At 38.5% G+C, this 22,982-nt stretch overlaps 1 protein-coding gene across 1 annotated transcript in view; it reads right to left on the minus strand.

Moving 5' to 3' along the window:
* CDH2 (cadherin 2) overlaps positions 1-22,982 on the minus strand; it is a gene marked incomplete at both ends in the record, with an annotated part of 115,058 nt that overhangs the window by 28,329 nt on the left and 63,747 nt on the right. The window contains 5 exons of the mRNA XM_082282548.1: positions 3,535-3,707; positions 4,737-4,881; positions 6,258-6,413; positions 7,482-7,628; positions 9,465-9,691. Of these exons, the coding sequence (XP_082138674.1) occupies positions 3,535-3,707; positions 4,737-4,881; positions 6,258-6,413; positions 7,482-7,628; positions 9,465-9,691 (848 nt within the window). The remainder of the gene's footprint in view (positions 1-3,534; positions 3,708-4,736; positions 4,882-6,257; positions 6,414-7,481; positions 7,629-9,464; positions 9,692-22,982) is intronic.

Genomic DNA, 22,982 nt, shown 5'->3' on the forward strand with positions numbered 1-22,982 from the left:
CGACAGACATGAGAGGTTTAACGGTTTGCACATTTCCAAGCAACAAATAGGAGTCACTGAATGGAAATTTTTTAAAATAAGCTGTATGGATCTTTATCTCCCACTGAAGATAATGATTTATGCTCATGCCCTCTTTCAAACAGAAACCCTTATAAGACACCCCAAATGTGTATTGCTATATATGCATCCCATCATTCTTCAGAAAAGCAAGATTAGTATTAGGTCTACAGAAATGCAGTATATATGTTTAATAATGCACAAATATATATATGAATTCTGACTTAGAAAATATACTTGCAAACTGACCTTCAAAAGGCTTTAAACATCCTAAAGGTTTCCTTCATGACACCAACAAGAGAAGCAGTCATGAGGGAACCAAAGAAATACTTTTACCACTTTCATCCAGGAAAAAATCATACTTTACTTACTGTGAAGCAATAAAATCTAAAGCAGTATTGAAGCAAATCTCGCTGCCATATGATTCTATGTTATTGAAACAGCAGGTGCTTCTGATTCATCTTGGTCTTAACACATTGATCCCAAGAAGCAAATTTCATTAAGGAAACTCCATTATTATTACACAGGGACTCAGCTTCCTTACAATCGTCTAATTCCAACAGAACCAGCACACTAGAAGCTTCCCCAGAAAGTGCCCCAAAAGACAGCATATCAGTGGTTTTGTCTGGTTCCTTGTTTTTTTTCCCCCCGTTCCCAGCACTCACATAAAGCAGATCAACTGCTGAGAGTGAAATTTCAGAGATCAACAAGCACACAACTTTCCAAGCATGGGGAAATTGGGGGAGGTGGGGTCTCCTCTTTTCACTATGGTTTGAGATGCAGCCAGGAATAAGCTGTGGAGCATGTGTCAGCAGCCTGCACAGAGACTTAGCAGCAACACATCCAAAAACGAGCTGGCAGCTTCAAGAAAGAACGCAGACCTCACCAGTTCACATCTTTCCACTTCAACACAGGCCAAATAAAGAGCACTTCACTGAATTAACCTCACGTGAGGCAGGAATGTCAGTGTGTAAATTTAAGTACCCTGCCTGACTTCTTCAGCACCTCCAGCAGCAATGCAGATGTTTTAATGCTGAAGTGAATTCCACAGCAGTAACGGAAGAAATAAGAGCAGCTGGATCTCATGAAACAGCATCTTTTGAGATAACAAATGAAAGATTTCTTCTGCCTAAAGCTGGGTTTCCTTACCTAAGCAAATCTCCTCCTGTGCATGTTAGCACAGATAACGCATTGTGCATGCTAATCTAAAACACCAGCAGATGAGGAATGCTATCAGAGGAACTTTTTTTTCTTTTCCCTAATGCCTACAATACTTATGTTCCCATAATGTGTCACATTATTGAAGAATTTAAAGTTCTCTCTAGTACTTTATGACTTTAATTAGAGCTTTATAAAGAGACACAAGACTTAGAGAAAAAGAGTGGAAAGGCAGAAGTGGGCAGACCAGCTGGGGTACATGGAGAACAAGGCACTCCCCTGCCCACTGTCACAAGACAATTCAGCTTTTGCTTTCTAGACTCCTGGTCATTTTAATTTAATTGACTTCCACAAAATGATTCAGGAAATGGAGGAAGCAAAGCAACGGCTTGGGAAGGAAACCATTTTATCTCATATTAGTCTAATTTAATATTTGAGTCATTTAATGTTAATCATTAATATCCAACATGTTCAAGAAATGTTTATATATATGCATTTGGGTATCAGCAGAGTGATCCATCAGGAAAACTGATGGTGAATGACAAGGTTTTTCCAACTGTTAATGTGAGGGTCTAAGCTCCACAGGCAGCTGGTTTCTTCCGAGTTAAATCCTTCTAGTACAGCTAGTCACCAAGTGATAAAACCTCAAGAATTATTGCTATGTCCTTCTGAAAGTTCATCTGTCAAAGATGACCAAGGGATTTTAAAAACAAGGGCAAAGCTGCCCATCATTCTTTTAATTTAATAGGGCAATACTGTAAAGTTCAGGGTTTTCCTTTGCTCAAATCCCTTCTCTTCAAAACCAACTTGAATAGAATGAATGTTAATAAAACCTCAAAAATTAATTGCAATATCTAACAGTCTGTTTAGCTTTTCAAATCTTCTGATTGCCCCTTTCAAACTGAAATGCATCAGAATATTAATAGCAAACCCAGAACTTCAGAAAGCATTTTTATTCTCCATTTTAAATAACTATAAACAAGCAGCTAAAAGATGAAGAGCAAATCCAGTACTTTGGATTTAATGAAGTAAAATGAGGTTAGTAAAACAGAAGTTGAAACAAGATGTGTTCAAAAGAGATTTGTTTGGATTTTACAGCTTGTTTATAAAATAATGCTTATCTCTTGTGAAGTTTTCAAGTGGTTTAAAAGCACAGTTAGTGTGACAGATTTGGATTTGGGAGGGAAATATTTTTATTCCCAACCTCACAGATGGGTGAATCAGAGCAGGGGATCTGACACCCTCCTTCTCCAGTGGTGGGCACAGTGAAGAACTGTCTAGACAGAATGGGCCTTGCCCAGCATGTAGCAATGAATTACTGACAGATGATTTATTTTCATTATTATTATTATTATTATTATTGCATTACTCTGCTTTAGTGTGTACCTGTTTCTTAAGAGCAAACAGGCTTATGGGACAAGATCCTTTCCATGACCCCACATAGCCAAGAGTGACTACACGTATGGAATATATAGGTCCAATCTTCATCCCTAACATAATTTTCTCTCCACTGAGTTTTTGTACTCTGGGACTAGGACAATGACCAGTGTCAACAGGGTGAAGAAAGGGAGTAAGTTAAGACTGAGGAGGGGGAGAAATATTTCACAGCATCATAAAATTGCTTGGACTAGAAGTGACCTTAAAGATTATCTAGTTCCAGACCCCCAGTCCTGGGAAGGGACACCTCCAACTATACCAGGTGGCTCAGAGCCCCATCCAACCTGGCCTTGAACACTTCCAGGCATGGGGCATCCAGAACTTCTCTATGCAAGTTGTTCCAGTGTCTTACCACCCTTCACAGTAAAGACTTTCTGCCTTTTATCTGATCTAAATGCACCTGCTTTCAGTATATAGTCATTTCCCCTTGTCCTACCTTTATATGCCCTTATTAAAAACCCCTCTCCAGGCTCTCCTGCAGGCCCCATATTTAGGTACTGGAAGGCAGCAATAAGGTCTCCTCAGAGCCTTCTCTTCTCCAGGCTAAACAGTCCCAGCTCTCTCTCAGCCTGTCCTCATAGGAGAGGTGCTCCAACCTTCTGATGATCTTCACATCCCTCCTCTGGACTTGCTCCAGGCAGGTCCATGTCCTTCCTGTGCTGAGAACCCCAAACCTGGATGCAGCACTCCAGGTCAGAACAGAGGAGGAGAATCACCTCCCTTGACCTGCTGGCCATGCTGCTTCTGATGCAGTCCTGTATTGATTGCCTGCAAGTGCACATTGTCAGCTCATGTCCAGCCTCTCATCCACCCAGATCCCTGAGCCGCGCATCTTTTCAATATTAAGTGCAACCCAGACCACGGGATTAAGACCTGCCATACCTCTCTGTCAAGCCCAGCTGCTACAGTGATAATGTCACCAGTTTCGTTGTTGATTGTAAACATGTTTGGAGAGGGGCTGCTCGGGGCCTGTGACAAAATTCTGTATCTCAGCATCCCATTCTGTGCGTTGGGATCATCAGCATCGATGGCAGTAACAGTCATCACGTAGGTTCCTAGCAGCAGGATAAATAATTGATGTTATATAAACAGTTTACACTCAGATTATAAAAGATCACTTTACAAGCAGCGGTCAAAGCATGTATTTCTTTTGGTAAAATCTGCACATTCCTTCTTTACTTAAAACAAACTGGCTAAACTCAAGACTCACCAACAGAGTAATTAAAATACATAAGAGGAGATAAAAATAATCTTATGTTTATAAAATACTAGATTTGCTTATAACTGAAGAAGCTACATAAACAATGAAATCCTACAGTTCTGCCACAAATAACATTTCTGTAACAGGAGAACATCTCATGTTTAGATACTTACGTTATTAATTGGGCCAAAGGAAATATACTTATTGTTCAGAATTGGTGGACATACTGATAGTGACTGAAAATCAGTATAAATAATACTTCTTCAAAAGTCTTTGAGATGTATCTCAAATGCCAAGTAAACATTGCAAAGTTAGAAAACACATTTCTGGTGCTAACCTTTCATTTTGCACTTCTGACAAATTAAGAAAGTGGTTTCAGCCATAGTGCAAACTTTAGTCTGAGCTGATTAGAATTTTAATGAGATCTGAACAACACTTAGGTTTTCTCGAGAATTCAAATGACACCGATTTCAAATCCCAGTATTTGCAAAGCCTCTGGGAATCAAAACTAGAACTGGATCTGGTGACATTTCGGAAGTCTCTTATACCCTGACCTGTCAACTAAATGAACATCAGTGTCTATCACAAAAATAAATGTAAGAACTGTGATGTTATAATTAGGACTTCCAAAAACATGAACCAGAAGTCATATTCTTAAAGCCTTCCCTGGTTTTAGTTCACGTACATAGCAATTCTACCTTTTGGAAATGAATCCTAACATGCTAAAAAGTGCATTAAAAATAGGGTGTAATAAGAAGACAGTATCTAAGATTTTGCTCATCACACTAAAGATACTTTTCAAAGCATTACAAGGTCTGAAGGCACCCCCTTCATCACACCTTCAAAATGATACTGTAAATGTGATACTTAGCCCATATTTTACCTGGCTTTGATCCCTCAGGGACTGTCCCATTCCAAACCTGGTGTAAGAATTCAGGTCTATTGTCATTCATGTCAATGACATTAATAACAATGTCAATAGGATTTTCCACCTGGTTTCCATTTACATCCACTGCGTGTGCTCTCAGCTGCAAAAATCATTAGAAGTATTAAAATTTGCACAATGTATAGGTGCAAATAGATATAATAATAGTGACAGAAGTTTCAGACCAGACATTTTTAGCTCAGTGTGTATTTTGTTATCTGCCATTGCACCCTCATATTGACCTTTTAAGTTTTCAAGTTGCTAATTGAACTGATGTTCAGACTTCCAAACTATTCTAAGTTGCAGACTTCCTTCTCTGATATGATGAAAATTATTTTAGATCATGCAATTTTGATTACTACTAGTTCCTACTGTCATATAGAATTCCGGTTTTAATATTGACTACTAGAAAACATTCTCTAAAAATACGCGGATTTAAATGTACATCTTTGTATTTAGACCAGAGGGTGGCCATTGTTAGGGAAAAGAGCAACTTTCTCCTACAGCAGTCCTGCTGATGCCTGTTACATACATATACACACACATATCTTACGGCTACAAAACTACTAGAAAGCAGCAAGATGGCATTATTAACTCACCACTCTGGAAATGACTCATATAAATGTAAATTCCCAACTCAGTAAATCTTGAATTGCCAATGTCAAATGCTCAGTTAAAATCTTACGGATGCCGGAGCTGTTGTTTGAGAGAGCCTTTCACCCACGCCTCCCCCCCAGACACCTCCTGCTGTGTCCTCTGTTTGGAAGAAGCACTCAAGGGGCTCCCCAGAGCACAAGGCAAGGAGTGTTTTAATCCACGATATGTTGGAAAACTCTCTCCAGGAGCTGGGTGACTTCTGTAACGATTTCAGCATCGTTTCCCAAAAGCACAGAGAACTTCAGGTCACAGTCTGCTCTCCCTCTTCCTTGAAACTTTCCTTTTCCACTAATACTGGAATCTGTGGTCTACTTTGTCAATTTCTTTAGAGTAAAGAATATCATTTTCATAAGCTGACAGACCTAATTTACAATTCTATTAAAATGCTTACATTTGCCCCTAAAATAAAAATTGGTACGTTATTCTTCCCATTAATTTCTCAAATCACAGCTGCTGCAATTCTAATAGCAGTCACATCCTAATTTAAGTTGCTGAATTAAAAATAAACTTCTGGAAAGTATACAATTCAGTGTAGACTGTGATCAATGGCCTGTACTTGAAATATAAGCCACAGTATCCATATTTCAATCTTTTAAAATTACTTTATCTAAATACATTTAATCACTGTTTACATATGTTAATGTATTTAAGCTGCTTAAATATAGTAAGAGTTAGCCTTATTAAGTACAATAAATACAAATCTGCTACAAACTCTTCAAATCATATCTCATACAAAACTAAACGCTGGCTGCTCAAGTCATGTTTGAAGCAGATGTTCGTCTTCAATTTGATAATCTGATTTATGGCAAATTAAACTCTTACATGAAAAGAAGCAATCTGCTCCCGGTCTAAAGGCTTTGTCACAGACAGCTGTCCTGAGATGGGGTTGATGATGAAGATGCCTGTTGGAGGCTGGTCAGCTCCTGGGCCAGTCACACTGTACCGTAGTGAAAGGCTTTTATCACGATCGGACCTAATCTGTGTGTCAAAAAAGATGAAGTTTACATTAGCTAGAAACAAGCGCAGGACAGGACTGCTGCTGAGAAAAGCAGCAGCTCTCTTTATTTTCTCCTTGCTCCTTAAGCTGAACTTGCAAAAAGAATTATTCTGGAAATGGTACAGAGTTGGTATAAAGTCTGAAGTTTTCAACACCACTCTTTGTTAGAAAGCTGGTCAATGAATATTCAGAAACATAAAATTATCCCTATTTCTCAGAATAAAAATGATTTGCATTAAACAAAAACAAGTAAGAATTTTTAACTTAGACAGAATTGTTTAGATCTTAGAGAAAACATATACTATCATAAAATTACACATAGAAGTCTAGTTTGTGTTTTTCCCCTTCTCTCTATACCTTTCCAGCCCAAAGCTACAGACTCTCTTCCCACTACAGGCCAGCTCTTGAGAAACTCACCATTTTTGCTTGGACTGAACTTGTTTCATCTTCCAAGGAAACAACTGAAGGGCATTGTATCTGTGAGGAGCAGCTGAATCACCAGCACACGCATCAAACAGAACAGAGCAAAACTGCGTCCTATCAACTGGGGCTAATGTTCTGCCAAGTTCCAACAAATTGATCATGACCAGCCAGTACCATGGCTGGAAGCCAGCCCAGAAGAGGTGCTTGGCTCCTTGCAATGGCCACTTCTGGGCAGCAGAGTCCTGCGGAACGGCTGCTGTCCTCACCCTATCAGATCCCATTTCCTTTGGTCTCCTGGTGCACTCTGCTTCCTGCTCACTCACACACCATTTCCCAGGCAGAGAACTCCAGTGCAGGAGACGGGAGAACTCCTGAACTAGCAGAGATACCCCTTAACACACTTGCCATCCAAAACAAGGTCATCTTCCACCAGTACAGAAGCATACAGATAACTCAAAGCCCCGGAAATTAGATGCATCCCAGCATGCAATGCAGAGGCAGCAACAAGAAACCAGCCCGAAAGACTCTGATAAATGTCTGGACGATGAACAAGACATCATTTACACAAAATCTCTTCAAGAGCTCTCTGAGGGACACTGAAACCACACTTCTATTAGCTTCCTTACCCTAACTAATTCCTGAGGAAAAGGTCCTTTGGAATTTTCTGGTAGGTTGATTGGAGGAATAACCCAGTCTCTCTTCTGCCTCTTCAGAGGGCTGCTGTGCTTGTATTGTTGCCATGGAAATACGATTTCTTCAATTTTCCTTTGGTCCTTTCCCAGGTACAAGATAAAATTAAGCACATGTTAGTAGGAGCATTACTAGTAGACATTATAATGTAACTCAGGTACAATTACAGAACTGACTGAAAGGCTGTCTTTCCTCTGTGTTCATCGAACTGTTTTATTTGCATTCCCAGTGCAGTTTGAAAATAACCAATATCACTTACAACTGCACTGCAAAATTGTAAGAACCCTTTTTTACCTTACTTAACTAGGATGAGAAAGGGAATTATAAACCATTTATAACATGGCACTACTGTGTAAACTGTTCTGCACTTTCTGAGAAGTAGTTAATATTTTTCAGAATTTAATAGTATATGCCTTTATGTATTTCTCATTAGCCAGAGCTCCAGTCCAGGTAATGTGCTACTGTACACTAAATTTAGATCTGGGTGTGCTATAATGTAATTTGAGTTCCAAGAGAAGTTTAATACATACTGGTAAGGAATGTCTCAAATATTTATGACCCTATTAAATCCCATAGAATTAATGCTGTAATTATTTTAAACCTATGTCAGCCATGATGGATGCAGTAGATGACCCACTTTACACACTGGGCATTAATCTCTGCTGGGTGTCAACATTCCCTTCCTATTCCCTTCTATATCTGCAGTCATTTCATCCTTTGGATGACAGCACACACAGCTAGCTTGTTTTTAAGGCTGGAAACAGGGCAACAAAAACATTTTCCAACACTTTTAGAAGAAGAATTTTTTTAAAATCTAATCAACTATGTCACAGAGTATGAACAGATGCCCAGCTGAAGGCCGAGATTCTACTACTCTGCACTCTGTTGATGGTAAGGATACCTGAATAGTGTCTTTGGAATAAACAGGGCATGCTCCAGCACATCTAAGCATCTGCTGTTTTATTACACTTCCATGAACAAAATGACAGTATTTCCATTGTTTAAAACATGCCTTAGCAGATTTAACACAATCACCAAGTAAGCAAACAAAAACCCGAGGATTACACAGCAGTGGTCTCCAGTGTGTTCTCAGGAAAAACGTCTTGCATAACCACATTACCTATTTTGACATTATGCTTAAATCTTTAATGTGCACCTATTATAGGTATGTTAATCTATGAATAAATTTTGTTCTTTATCTGTAAACTAAGCACTTCTCCTTCACTAAGAAGAAGGCAATAAACAGCAGGCAACAGGTACTATAACAGAAAAAGGCAGACAACCTAATATGCTTTTCTGAAGTAAATACATTGCTAATTGCATATTGCTGTGTCTGATTTTTGTTACAGTACATGGTTTATCCTATGGCAGCTTCCAGCAGAGGGAGACCATCTTCCTTACCAAGTAGTGCTGGAATCATGAATAATTTACAATCTCCAGTTTGATTATGACGGGACAAGACAAAGCCAATATTCCCTGCCAGAAGTGCTTTCCTACTTACTGCTGTAAATCTACAGCTCCCATCTAATAAATGTGACTTATGCATTCTATCACAGATTTGGGTTTTTTTGCGGTTATATTTAACTGCTTGAATAAACACTGTAATACTTTCAAGCAACTTAAAATAAAGAAATGGCTGTGTGAGACTTAAATTCAGGTATAAATCTCAAGCTATACAAACAAAAAGCTCAAACATAAAGAATCCCATATAGTTAAACAGGCATGTCTTTCCGTACCTTAGCAGAACTACAGAATAAAAGACTACAGAAGTTCCTTCTAAAGCTCCAGCTTTGCATGCACTAGGTGTCCATTAATAAGCTGGTTCATGGAGAGGTGCATGACAGGCAAAATTAAACCCCTATTTTTAGGCCTCTTTGTGGATATACATTTATACAGAGTGCATTTAACTGTTGTTTTACCTTTTCTGAAGCCCCTGTGAAGGCTGGCTCAGGGGTTAGCTTCACTCTCATTTGCCATTCTTGCTGGGTTTCCTTGTCTTGAGCAGACACAACAAACTCTGTGGGCTCTGCTGAAAGCTGAAAGCTACGCTCTGCATAGACCACACCATCTTCACCTACTCTGAAATCTTCTGGCTCACTGCTCCCAAAGTGTATTTTTTTGTTTCCATCACAGCTTCGAAACCTCACTGTAAAACAGACGTAAAATGACAAACAAAAAAAATTGGAAAAGCGGCCTACTTGAATTCACTGTGACATAAAATGCACTAAGAACAAACTCAAAAGCAGAGATACTTAATTTGTTGCTGCTATTATCACACGCAATTATGAGTTAAGAGTTGTACTTCAGGGGTCAGTCCACACTGTGTAACAATGACACTCTGTGGACTGCTAGACAGAGATTTAACCCTAGACAGGAACAGCCTCCCTCCTACAAATTCACCACACCACCAGCAAGCAAACCATCTCCTTCCATGTCCTATGCTACATTTCAGTTGGTTGCCAGTCGATGGCTGCGGGAATTTGCACCTCAAGCCTCGAAAAGATCCAGTCAAGCAGATTCATTAAAAACACTCAAAAAATTTAATTACACTGCAACCACAACTGCAAACATAACTGTGCTTACAGCACCTTCTCTGCCAGTGGGGATAAGGCAGAAACTCAGAAATACGTTAAAAGTATTAAATTCTGTGCCCACATCAGCCTGTGATTCAGCTGTGTCATCTCAGGAAGATTACTTATGAGCTCTGGGAGTTTCTTCGTACCTCACTGACAAGATGGAGGAGGCGGTTAAGTACCTCACAGAGAACACCTAAGTTAAAGGGCTTCAGTTTTTATTTTGGTTTGGGTTTTTGTGCTTGTTTGATTGGGGGTTTTTTGTTGGTTTGGTTTTTTTTAAGTTACATTATGTACCACACACATCCCTTTATCTACTTAGGAATTACCTGTTCTTGTTTAATTCCCTCCCTCCTTCCTTTTGTCATGTCTGAAAGATACACACTGGAACAAGAAGTCAGTAAAACCGATTGTACAGATAATGATGTGATGTGAACAAAACAGAACTGGTAACAGGTTACTGCCTTCTCTACCAATTGTTTTCACCACCACTTACCTTCTGGGTTACTGCAAATAATAAAAAAGTAAAAAATTGAAAGTGTGCTTTTATAAGCAATGATCGCTCTTTAATGTTTCCAAAGCATTATGAAATATTTTGATTGTATGGGCAATAGAAGTGCAAAATAACATTACAAAGGTGGTGCTGAAATCCACATAGTGAAGATGAAATGAGGCCTTAAGCTTCATTTCAGTTATTGGACTTTTTATATTGTGCTAAACCATGCACAAACTATTTAGCTTCAAAACCTAAAGGTCCTTCTCAAGAAAAATCAGTACGAAATATCACGCATCATATGCTTTCTTCTGCAATGCACTGTTTCCAGGAAGGTACTGGGAAGAAGAATCATACGTTTTTGTATTTGAACTTCAAGGACCAAGCTGATGTTCTGATGATGGACTAAATTTCTTTCCTTATCGCACCCTTTCAGTTATCTCAGTTATCTAGAATTCCCCATTTGCCTTCTCCTGACAGGAAAGACTGTAATTTAAAAGGGTCCATCAGATACAAAAATGAGACAAAGCACAGCACTACTCTAAATAAATGATACAGCATCAACCTTCTTAATTTTAATCTTGCTGGACTGGGCGGGGATACTGCTCTTTCCAGGGAGATCCCAGCGTTCAAAGGTCTTTTCCTGTGAAAGGCCAGCCTCCCTTGGGAAGAAGAGCATGGCATGTCCACAAAACACTGCGCCCTGGAAGAACAAATCTGCCTGGGTAGAAGGCTGAAGCTTCACCATCAGGGCTGCTCCTGTGACCCACCTTGAGGAGGCTGCCTCTCGTCTTCCTCATAAGCAGAGAGAGTGCTTTTCTAAAATTCCAATAAATACTCAGTCTCTTACGTAAGTCTTCATGTACTTAAGCAATTCCTATTGCTCAAGTCCATCCTACCTGCTTTATCAGGTACAATGACTTCCTTTCCTATAATCTACACGCCACAGGTCTGTAGAATATGGAGAAGGTGACAGATCCTCTGGTTTGCTGTTCACATGGGAGGAGAAAACTGACAGACAGAAGGTCCAGATCCCATATATTAACCATCCCATTGACCTCCCACTTTTTTCAACATGGGCCTTGCAGCTCGAGTCAGCTCACTGCAACATTATGTTGAAATGCAATGGCCGGCTGCTAAAATGTATGATTCTAAGCCAAGAATATAAAACTTCCAGTATGTAGAAACTATTACCACAGTTCTAATTCTGTAATTCTGATTGGCCCACCTTCAGAGCTGGGCAGACTGTATTGCCCAGCACAAAAATAAAAAGATGTCTAAGAAGAGCTTACTCAAAAGTCACTACATTTAATGATATAAGAACTAAATGACTGGACTATTAAACAGTGCTACTTGTACCTGGTTACAGAGGCACAGACCACCCAGACTTCAAGCGTGGAGGAAGATGGGCATCCTTGAAATGCCATCATTGTTCACAAACAAAACTCTCAGGAACAGTTCACATAAGTCAAAACCCAAAAAGCCACCAGGAACATAACCCATAGCTCTGTGTTTCTGCTAATCTCTCATCTCAACTCCAACTGCTCTCAAAGTCTGCTTTTCAAAAGAGTGTCTTGACCAAAAGAACGAAGAACAAAGCCAGCTCCACCTCTGGCTCTTCTCAGACTTACTTCTGTAAAGTACAAGAGTGGGAAAGAGAATGAAGATTAATCTAAACTTTGATCATTACTGTTTTTCAAAAAGGTGAAAGCTAAAATGAGTATTTGTCATTATGCTCCAAAAGACTAAGATATCACAATAATATTTTATAAAAAAGTATTTCCTAACTATTGCACAGTAACAGAATACATTCATATTTTAGATATTCAAATTCATAAAGAAGACTTCTTTCCCCCCATCTCCTTACATAGAGACTCCAGCAGCACAAAAATAAAGCAAAAAAAAAAAAAAAAAACACCTTGCTAGCCACTTCATTGATATTCTTCCTCCAGGCAACCGTGTATTATGAAATTCAATGAAAATCCCTTCCTCTGACAGTATCCTGGTAAAAACATATAAAATTGTCAATGTGAGAATTATTCTCCCTTTGCAAGGAGCACACATTAACGAATTATAGTCAAGTATAACCAACTATAATTAAATTCCCTTGACAGAGTACAGGTTGTGCAGGAGCTACTCTCCCCCCAAACACATGGTTATCAGTCCTGTAAATTCAATTTAGATCACTTTGCTTCATTTTTCAGTGTTCAACTAGTATGAACAGAGTGATTTCTGACAGTAGGTTTTTAGGCAAAGATTTTTTATTTGCAAAAATGCTACAGGAAATATTTTTTTTACTGTGAATAATGACTGCTTATGCAACCATGTTCTTTTCTAAAAACCACAGGAAAGGGAGGCATGCTTTCCCCAAGTCACTTTATGCTGACAGATCAATCACAGACTTTTTTCCCACTTAAAAAAAAGGTTAACTAGATATAACCTCTCTGCAGAATCTTAGTCACTTTATATGCAATAGAAAGAGTAATCAAGTATCTGATTTTACTGCTTTTTAATAACACTCTGCATAAATGACTGGATAACAGTATCATAATCTGTAAAAATAACGCATGGATTTTTAAGTATTTCTGAGTTTCCTGTGCATCTTCTGAAAGTATCTGCTTTTCAGAACGGTATTATTTGAAAGCCCTGGGAAGTAGTCAGTCAAACTCAAATATAACTGTTTCAGTTTTAAAGAGAATACCTTTGGTTCTATCAAAGTATTAATATGCAACATGGGAGTAAATGCACTTAGTTCACAGGCTCAAAACAAGGCTGTGCACAAGGATTTACAAAAGTAAGGTCTTTGAACAGAAGAAAAATTGTACTTAGTACTAGCATATGATTACTATTAAATATTACACCCTAAGACAGAAGACCATTAATAACCTAATTTGAGTCTTTTCTTCTCCTAAAACCAATGCAAGTATATTCTATTAAATAAAGAATAAAAGAGGACCTCTGAGACTACAACACTGTAAAATGAAAATCTACAGCTACATGGTAGCAAAGGATGCTTTCAGCTTAACACTTTCTCATGGAAGTAATTACAACATATGCATACACATGTAGTGTACAAAACGTTAAGAACTAGACATGCAAATTCATTTAAACTGCACTAGAGATCACCACCACTCAATGCTCAGGTCTAATGAGATGAATGAGTCATACTATCTCTAAAATACATGTCCAACCTCATGTACCTTACTAGTAATCTTCAATTACCTAGAACCATTTCTCAGACAATAAAACACTTTTTTCAGCTACTCACGTTGGATTGCACTCTTTGGCAACCTGCATCTGCTCGTTTTGTCTTAGGCAAATAATACCAAAATTACTTGATCCAAACAAGGACTGAGTAAAAAATGATACAATGGGCTTGCTAACCTACGACAGGGCTATATTATTTACATCAATTTTTAATGAACGTACTATATTCATGTGCAATACAGAATATTCATACAGAATTTTCATTACTCGTTTTGATCGTGAGACTGAGTCTACCATCTGTATTTTTTGCACTTAGAAAATATTCAAGTCACTTCTAGATAACACCCACATGCATACCAGCAAACTAGCGTGTTTCCTTCAGTAAATTTGCTGGAATGCTACTCCTCTCAAATGCTCTTCTCAATGCCTAAGCATCAACCTCAAGGCAAAGGCTCACTTAGCAGACATTATGGAAATTGCAACAAATGCCAAGTGCTAACAACACATATACTTCAGCAACACAGTTAAGAGTGTGCATCATAAAACAGAAAACCTATGGCTATTTAATCCACTTGGCATTGTTTTGCAGCAGACAAAATAAATAGAATACGAAAGTTTCCTAGGTACAACTACCTACTAGATACCACTTTTACCTTTGACAGAATGAGAAACTATATGGAAACACTCTGCTTGAACTGTCTAGCTATCTGCATACTTAATATCTGAACACTCTTCAAGAACACTGTATTTAACAAGTCTTTACTTCTCAGAGAGAGAAGCAGGAGAAAACTACACAAGAAACAACATATAATGCTTGCTCCCCCCACCCCCCCACCACTTTATAAATTAGTAATTTATTCATACTGGTTACTTCTGTATCTGTAAGATGATCTGTTAGTCCTACTGACATGGTGCACAAGCTCATATTTCAGTTCATGGCTTGTTGGAGTGGCATGTGTAATGCCCATGAGACATCCTTTACTATAATTATAGATGACCTTGAAAAGAACGGGGTTTTTGACATCCTGGTGAACCATTATAATTACAAATAACTAAAGTACATCCTAAATTGTCTTTCCCATCAGTGCCTTTAAATTTGGTCTGATTTTAGAACTTCTGAAACCAGCTTTAAGTATTATTAAATATTATTTAATATTTGATTTTCTGATACGTGGGTTATCCAGACCAGCCAGAAAAATATTGTTTGCACCTGTAAATGGAGAAAATTAGCTACGGAAATTACTGAGTCAAAATAAGTATGAAATATAATCAGGTTATTTTAGGCAATGGCATTTCCCTACCTGTATTGTAATTCAATTTGTCTTTATATCCTTTAGAGATATTTCCACATACCAGCATTGTTTCTAAAAGGTTCTTCTGGTCTTTTTTCTAATCCCTTTTTCTTCTCTGCTTTTACATTTATAAATGTAAATACATTTATAAACCTGTAGTTTATCCCATACTCCAGACCATCCAAAAATCTCAAAGCGCTACTAATTCTGAGCCTCGTTGGAGTAACCAACCTGTGACACTTGGAAAGAAAGCTGGCTGTCAAAAGACAGCTACTTACCAAAGCCTGCTAATTCAATAATTGCTTTTGAAAAAATACCTGTGCCTTGTGCTGAGCACTGTGTTCTGCCACCCCAGCCCACTCTGAGTAGAGGGCTGCTTCAGCAGGTCACGCAAGCCCAACTGGAGTTTTGCCACTTACTAAGGGCCAAATATGGCCATTTGCTTCTAATTCCCATTTGCACTTGTCTTCACCATCTTTACAACCTGCTTCCATGGCTAAGCCTGGTTATGAGGCTCTCAAGTAGCGAACAAGTGTCACATCAGAAGGTTTCAACTGAGGTAAAACTGAGGACATATTCAAGCTATTTACCAACTTTAGGTGTTTCATGATCTGACTAATAGCAGCTTAACCTCCCACATTTCCATGCTCAACTGTTTGCTTAATTGTCTATTCAGTTAGGAAAACAATAATTAAAAGGGAAAGTGAGTTGCAAGAGTAAGGCTTAATTCATACTGTACACGTTTTTCATTAATTGAAAGCAGTTTGAGTGATCTGCAGCAAGCATTAGGTAAAATCTAGTACTAATATACGACTTTAGTCTGGGGAATTAGGATGTTAAATAAGTAGTCTACTGGACAGAAGTGCTAAATTTTTATGAAAGTTGTACATTATGCTGGTAAAAATAATTTGTACTGGTTACTACAACTATGATTCAATGTAATTCTCTCTCCTGCCCCACCCGCGAGACTGCTACTTCTAGATAGATAAATATGTACATTTCCTAAAGTAACACACTTTCAAAGCAATCTGGCAGTCTACATGACAGAAGGACACTGGACATGAACCTCCCTTCTCCCTGTTTCTGCAACATAATTTTTTTCATTCTTAATTTGTACAATTACTGTGACATTTTTTTCTTTTGAAGTATTTTGTTGCAGGGTACAATTCGGAAATATTAAAGCTGCTTCCTACGTTACAGGAATGCCTCCTCATGAACCCTAGTAATTCAAACATTAAGGTCTATTTTTAAAGTATTTTCTTTCACAGGTAGCTATCACCAGACTGCCTAATTCTTGCATTCACAGGGAAAGACTCACACAGTTCTTTAATAAAATGCCATCTAGTTTCCAGTTCCCATAATCCTCTTTGTTTACAGAACAAAGTCGTAACAGGCATGCCAGAATGAAAATGGGGATAATGTTCTTTCTATTCGACAGAAATGCCTCTGCAGCTTTTCAGTACGGGAATACCAGCCATCAGCAAAACACAGGACTGGTATCTCAAACAGAGTCCAAATTATATCTGATTCACTGACCCTTTTCAGTCCTTGCCTCTACCACTCACTGGCACAAAGATCTGTGCTTTCACACCCCTTTTGTCTTTATTTAAAAAAAACTAAAATGTACAAAAAGAGAATAATCATCTTCAAGAGGGAAAGTACTTATATTTCGACAACTGCTTTTGTTTTAAAACACAAAAAGGTTTCTTTCCATTTTCCTCCACTCTGTATTGTTTGAGGCAGTTTCACTATAGATGAGCTATAAGCCCCTGCAGAGTTCTGCACCAGCTTTTTTCCTAAATGATGCTAGCTGAAAGAAAACTCAGTAATAAATGTCATTTCTGTACTCTAGAGTATGCAATGCACCTTTAATACTTTCCCAAGTATACCATTCCACACAGTAATAAAAAGAAGGATTAAACACTAATCTCTTATACCCATAATGCATCAACTGACTACACCTGCTAAAATCCAATTTGGTAATTAAAAAATGTATCTACTGAACAGTCAAACCAGGAGACTAAAGGGAAAGTACTGTCTCTGCAGATAGCTAGCAGAAAACAGTTGCAAAACTGAGGCACTTAAAACAAACCTATTTTTGCCTCTATTCATTTTTATGTGACCTTAAGCAGTGTAAGAAATAAATACCTACAATTACAGTGCAGCAATTAAAGGGCAGTTTTTGTGCTACAGTAATGATTTAAGCATCTAGTAAAAACTAGATAAGCAGCTTTGCCTTTTAGTCTATCTTTAGAAAATGCCAAAAAAGTTACTCTTCTTTTTTTTTTTTTCTTTTCCCTCACGAGCAATAAGGAAAGTGAGAACAGAGAATAGATGCTTTTATATGTTCTGTTTGCTAACTGTTCTTGGCCTGAAGTCCTTTTAGGCTTCAGGTTTCAAGATTTTTTCCTTGCTCTTCTCTCTGTCTTCTTTATTGTTCCTTCTCCCTGCCTCTCCAGGTGTTCTGTTTTCTAGTTTCTTTAAACTTACTTTATTCCCTGATGCTCCCATTTTTCCTGTCCCCTCTTTCAACTGTTCTCCTGACAGAGGTGCTGAGGTGTCAAAGCATTGCTAATTTCAGGCTGCATCTTAGGCTTTGAGCACACCTAGGCAGAAAGAACACGGGAGGGCTGTCTTTACAAAAATAAACAAATTAACTAAATAAATAAATATCCACACTCCTAGAGTTTCTGTAAAAAGCCAGAACTTGCTGAAATATCAAATGGGTGCATGCTTTCAAATGAGCTGATGATCTGTTTTACAGATTCAACTGGTCAGCAGCTTTAAACAGTGGCTTAAGCCCGCACACTAAAAGGGGTTTAGGAACAACAACAGAACATAGGAGAGAAGCGTATATCACTTTTAGGCAGTGTCTCGCTTCTTACCATAAAAAGAAATACAATAAAATAAAATTAGGGATTTTTCTCATTAAATTACAGGATTGCTCAGGCAGAACTGAGTGTTGTATTTGCATTGCATTGCATCAAACAAAAATTCCCAACGCTGACAAAATGGCAGTGATCCTCTCAACAACCCTGCCTCCCATTAAAAAAAAAGTCTTGAAAAATGCAGGAACATTTAATGTTTTGTATTCTGCTGCATACCCCAGCATACCACCTGTTTCTTGAGATCACATTTTGCAGTCCCTCCCATGTGGCTATGGATGCTTCAAGGGGAAGGGGACAGCTCTCCCTAAACTTGCCTTTCAGCTTCACAAACCAGCACACATTTGAATGCAGTGACCTTCCTCAAGCACCAGTACAGATTTTCATCTGCTTCCTTCCTTCCTCTGTCTGGTCTGCCCAACACTGGTGGCTTTTGTCACTCTCCCACATGTCATTCCTCTGGGCATGCTACGGTCTAATTTTCCAAAGCTGCAGCTATTCTTTATGACTTTTAAAAGGTCCTTAGTCATACTCTAGTTACTGTGGCAGCTCTGTGTGCCACTTATTTCCTAAAAGATGAACACTGTTATCCTCTGGGGGGAACCTGGAGGACCTTCCAGCCAATGGAGCTGGATATGGACACAACTGCACCAGCACCCCCACAGCAAAGAGCAGGCACAGCTGATCTCAAACCAGAACCACCCTGTTACACAGGGATGCTCACTTCCTTAGCAAATGCACAACAGGGAAAAAATACCCTGCTTGAACAGTGTACTTTTGTATTAAACAAGGGCAAGAAACCTGCCAGTTGCCAAAGGCGGTGAAAGAGACAGCAGAGACAGCCCAGCAGTATTTACACTGATGTGGTTAGATAGCAATAAAAATCATAAATCCCACAGATTATACTATCACTGGATCATGTCCAGTAGGCCTCAGGCAGAAAATTAGTTGGCATGGCAGCTTAATAGTATCTAGTCAGACCTCAGGTTTTCATCATTATTATTCTTAAACAGATATCTGACCTTAAAAATCAGAAAAAGCTCTTAGTGACTGGTGCAGGCTAGTACAGAGTATTTCAGAGCTAGGCCACAGTAGTGCTGCCCATAACAAAGCAGAGGACTCAAAAAGTTGGATGTCTATCCCATTATGAGGGAGTACCTGTGAGTGAAAGTAACCCCAAAATGGGTATTCACTCCCTCTGTGTATCGCTTTGAACATTTAAAACAGCAAGGGTGACAAGCTAATTAACTGATTATCATTAAAGAGGGGGAAATATCAAGAGAACTATCAGGAAAATGCCTGATTTCACATATTTGAAGATTATTATTTGGGTAGTTCATAGAAGCCTGTTACAGCATCTCTCTCAATATGCCTCACATTCCCCCTCAATCCAATATACGTGTGCATATACCTTAAAAATAAACGAAGAATCACTAGTACTAGAATTAGATTGAATTAGAAATATATAGGAAATATACTTGACACTGCTGACCATGGAAGCTCACCTAAAACACTGCAACATCACAGGGAAACCTTAATGTTGTCATCAGTCCACACATGGGAGCAAAGAGTAATTAGTGTATATATTACATGTTTTTCCTCATGAGCTAAAATAAGTACAACGATCAGAAAAAAAAAACCAAAAACACAGTGCTGGAATACTTTCTAGTGACTGGCACTCAGTGAACACTCACAAATCATTATTAATTATTTTTATATTCTTGGTTGACTACCTAAACCATATTCTCAACAAGATGAAAACCGCCCATCTGTGCTAGGTCACCAAGTATCAACAGTAGGAAAGGAAAAACAAAAGAGGAAGAGAAACTTGGTCTTTTTTGTATGTACACTACAGAGTTGAGACCTCTGACTTGAGTCTTTTCAAACTACTATTTTATTTCATGTAAGGCCTACTTGACTAGGTAAATTAGACAAACACTGGCTGCAAGCAGAAGTAGTACTGTTGCTTCATGTTTGACTGCACCATAGAGCACAAACTCATTAAAATGACCAACATGAGGTTACTTGTGTACAGCTGACACAGTGTAAGTCAAAATTTAAGTGACACTACTTTCCTTCAAGAATGTTTACCGTTCTTTGAATATCTTGTCTAGGGATTACAAAATTACGAAGCTCAAATAATCCCCTTAAATTCATATTGACAGTAATAGAATTGACAGAAATAAAAGAGGCGTTACACCAGGAAAAAAACACTGATAAAAAAACCCGTTTTCTTCGCAAAATGCAGACAAGCGTGACAGCAGCACAACATGGTACCAGGATTAATACAGGAAGAGGAAGAAGAAAATAAGTCCTTGGATACAATTTGCAGACAAATGAGAGAAATACAGACAAACTTCATTCAAGAGGGAACTTTCAGTACAGCCACTGCAAAATTAAGACATACTACAGGATTCTATGCCAGAGCAATGCTGTGCAAATTTATGCCATTTATTCCCGGTGAAAACAGAAGAGACAGACCTGGCTGAACAGACTCTTGTTTTACAATCGTGATTCAGTCTAGTCACAGAAGAACAGAGAAGAAAAAGAACAGATCTTCTGATATATTTGAAGATACTCTTCCTATGATAAATGCAGCTTTTTTTTTTTTTTTATGTCTAGACTTTCCTGGTGGCCTTGTGAGCACAAAACACGAGACATTTGACATTCAAATTGTGTTAGATTGGAATAATGCCTGAAAATAGCAGGGGCTTGACTGATTGAACTAGAACTGAAAATTCTACTTTTAGCAAAGCCTAAGGATGAGAGCAGGGTATTACCTTTCTGAACCCCTTCGCTGGATTGAACAGTTACATGAGCTTTGAGACCAAAGATTACAGTTATAAATATCTCAATGAAAACCCCACATGTGATAATGGCTCCTAGAGGGAATCATTAGGATTCATTTCTGGATGTGGCAATTAACCTATTACTGTCTGAGTCAAGACTATTTTGCTGAGAAGCACTGAGCTATTGCACTCTATGCAGTCTTGATTTTTCAATTATTAGTCACAACATTCTAAGTTTCTTAGTAAAGATTACACAGCAACACCCTCCAAATGCCCAGACTGCATCCCAAGTGTCTGGGGATTATTTCTACAGCAATCAGTATAACGGGACTGATCCTTGACTAGGAGTCCTAGGTACAAGACAGAAATTGTAGTAACTTCTAACATTTAGATAAATCAAACATGATTCAAATACCTGAACAATGGAAACAGTCAGTGGTAACTTGCAGAATCAATGCATCACAAAAATGAAACTACATTTTCCTTTAGAAACCCAAGTACTGTATTATTCCAACAGAAAGGCACTCCTTGCTTTGCTTACCAGAATACTAAATATTCATTTCCAAAAGGAATCTGAGTGGAAAAGCTCCATTGTAATAAGCATTTTAACATTTCAATGGCTATTTCAACTGCCATCTGTATTCCTCTCAATTTTCCTCAGATGTTTGAATTCCTCAAAAAGACACCTGTGGCATTCACACACAAGAACAAACATCTCCTTTCACTTCCTCTTCCCAAAAACAATGCCAGTTTGCAAAGGGAATAAAGCAAGCTATGCTACACTTGCTATATACTTCAGAAAATACTATCCAGTGTGTCCGACAGTAATGACTGCTCATCCAGAGGTATTTTTCCTTAGGATAAGCATTACCATGAACATCTTCTGCGAAGATCACTGAAATGCTGTACTTTGATGGCTAATATAAGCAGATTCATGAACTATCTAAAAGATTGTTAAAGTTACTCATGGCAGAATTCTTTCCTTTCTCGGTGCATGATGCACAGCTCCTCTCTAATACTACACTGTAGATGTGTCTTTGTATGCATCTGAAAATGCTTTTGGTCCATAAATGCAATAGTGTCACCAACAGAGAAAAGACAAAGTCATTCAGTGAAACAGCATTCTGAGTGTCTGTTGAAACAAAAATGCAGAGGATGAAACAGCAACCTGTCATCAGATGTTGGGAGTCTGACATTCGTCAGTAGCAGATAAAAACTGCTCACTGCTCTCTGCTCACCTCTGAGGGAACTCACTGCATGCAGATGTGGCCAGTCTGCGTCCATAGGCAAGGACTGGAGTCTCTGCAGTGATGTTTAGGATCTATTTCACTAGGGTTTAGGGCTGTGTTCTAGGAAGTTTAATAAAAAAACAACAAACAAAGAAAACTACACCAAACAAAGCAAGAAAAAACCCACCAAAACAAAAACTCACCCCAAGAACTGCAAACTAATCCAACACTAAAAAGCTACAAAACAAACTGTCCCCTCATACATGCATGCCCTGAAAATAATAATAAAAAAAGCCCTCAAAGCTAAATACTTCCTATTAATTTCAAGTAATTTCAGTGCAGGTATTCTCTACTACTTTGTACTTTGTATTAAGATGTGCACATTGTAACTGTAAGATAGATTCATATTCACAGCACCCTACCCCATTTTATAGGAAAGGTGAGGAATTCAGTTGCCCTCTGGAGGAGGCTCCCAAGGAACACAGCCTGCAGCAAACACAGGCTCAGCAGTTGACCAAAATGCACAATCCAGAACATGTAGCATGACCTCTTCAGCTTTGTTTGGACAGGTTGCTCACAGTCCCTGTACTGCAGACCTTCCTGCCCAGTGGAGAGTGTACATGGCTGGTGTAACACTTTGATGAGGTAATCAGACAGGTTAGCAAGCAATATAATCAATTTGATCTGCCATCTCAGCTGAGCACTTGGAGTTCAGAACAACTCTTATTAAGTTAGGCAATGCCTACAGTAAATGAGTGATATTTTATTTTGATTTGCCTCTCACGGCTCAAATACCAATTGTGGTATCTAAAGCTCACCTTCCCATGAGAAAGGGATTTCTGCAAACTAAAAGCAGCCTCTCCCTCAGCAGGAACAAGCAGCAAGTGAAACTGAACAGATCTGACCTTACAATAAACATCTGAGCTACATTTTAAAATACTGGCACTGAGATGTTATTACTTTGCTTTG

This window comes from Coloeus monedula, assembly GCF_965178545.1.
Source record: "Coloeus monedula genome assembly, chromosome: 1".
Taxonomy (NCBI): Eukaryota; Metazoa; Chordata; class Aves; order Passeriformes; family Corvidae; genus Coloeus; species Coloeus monedula.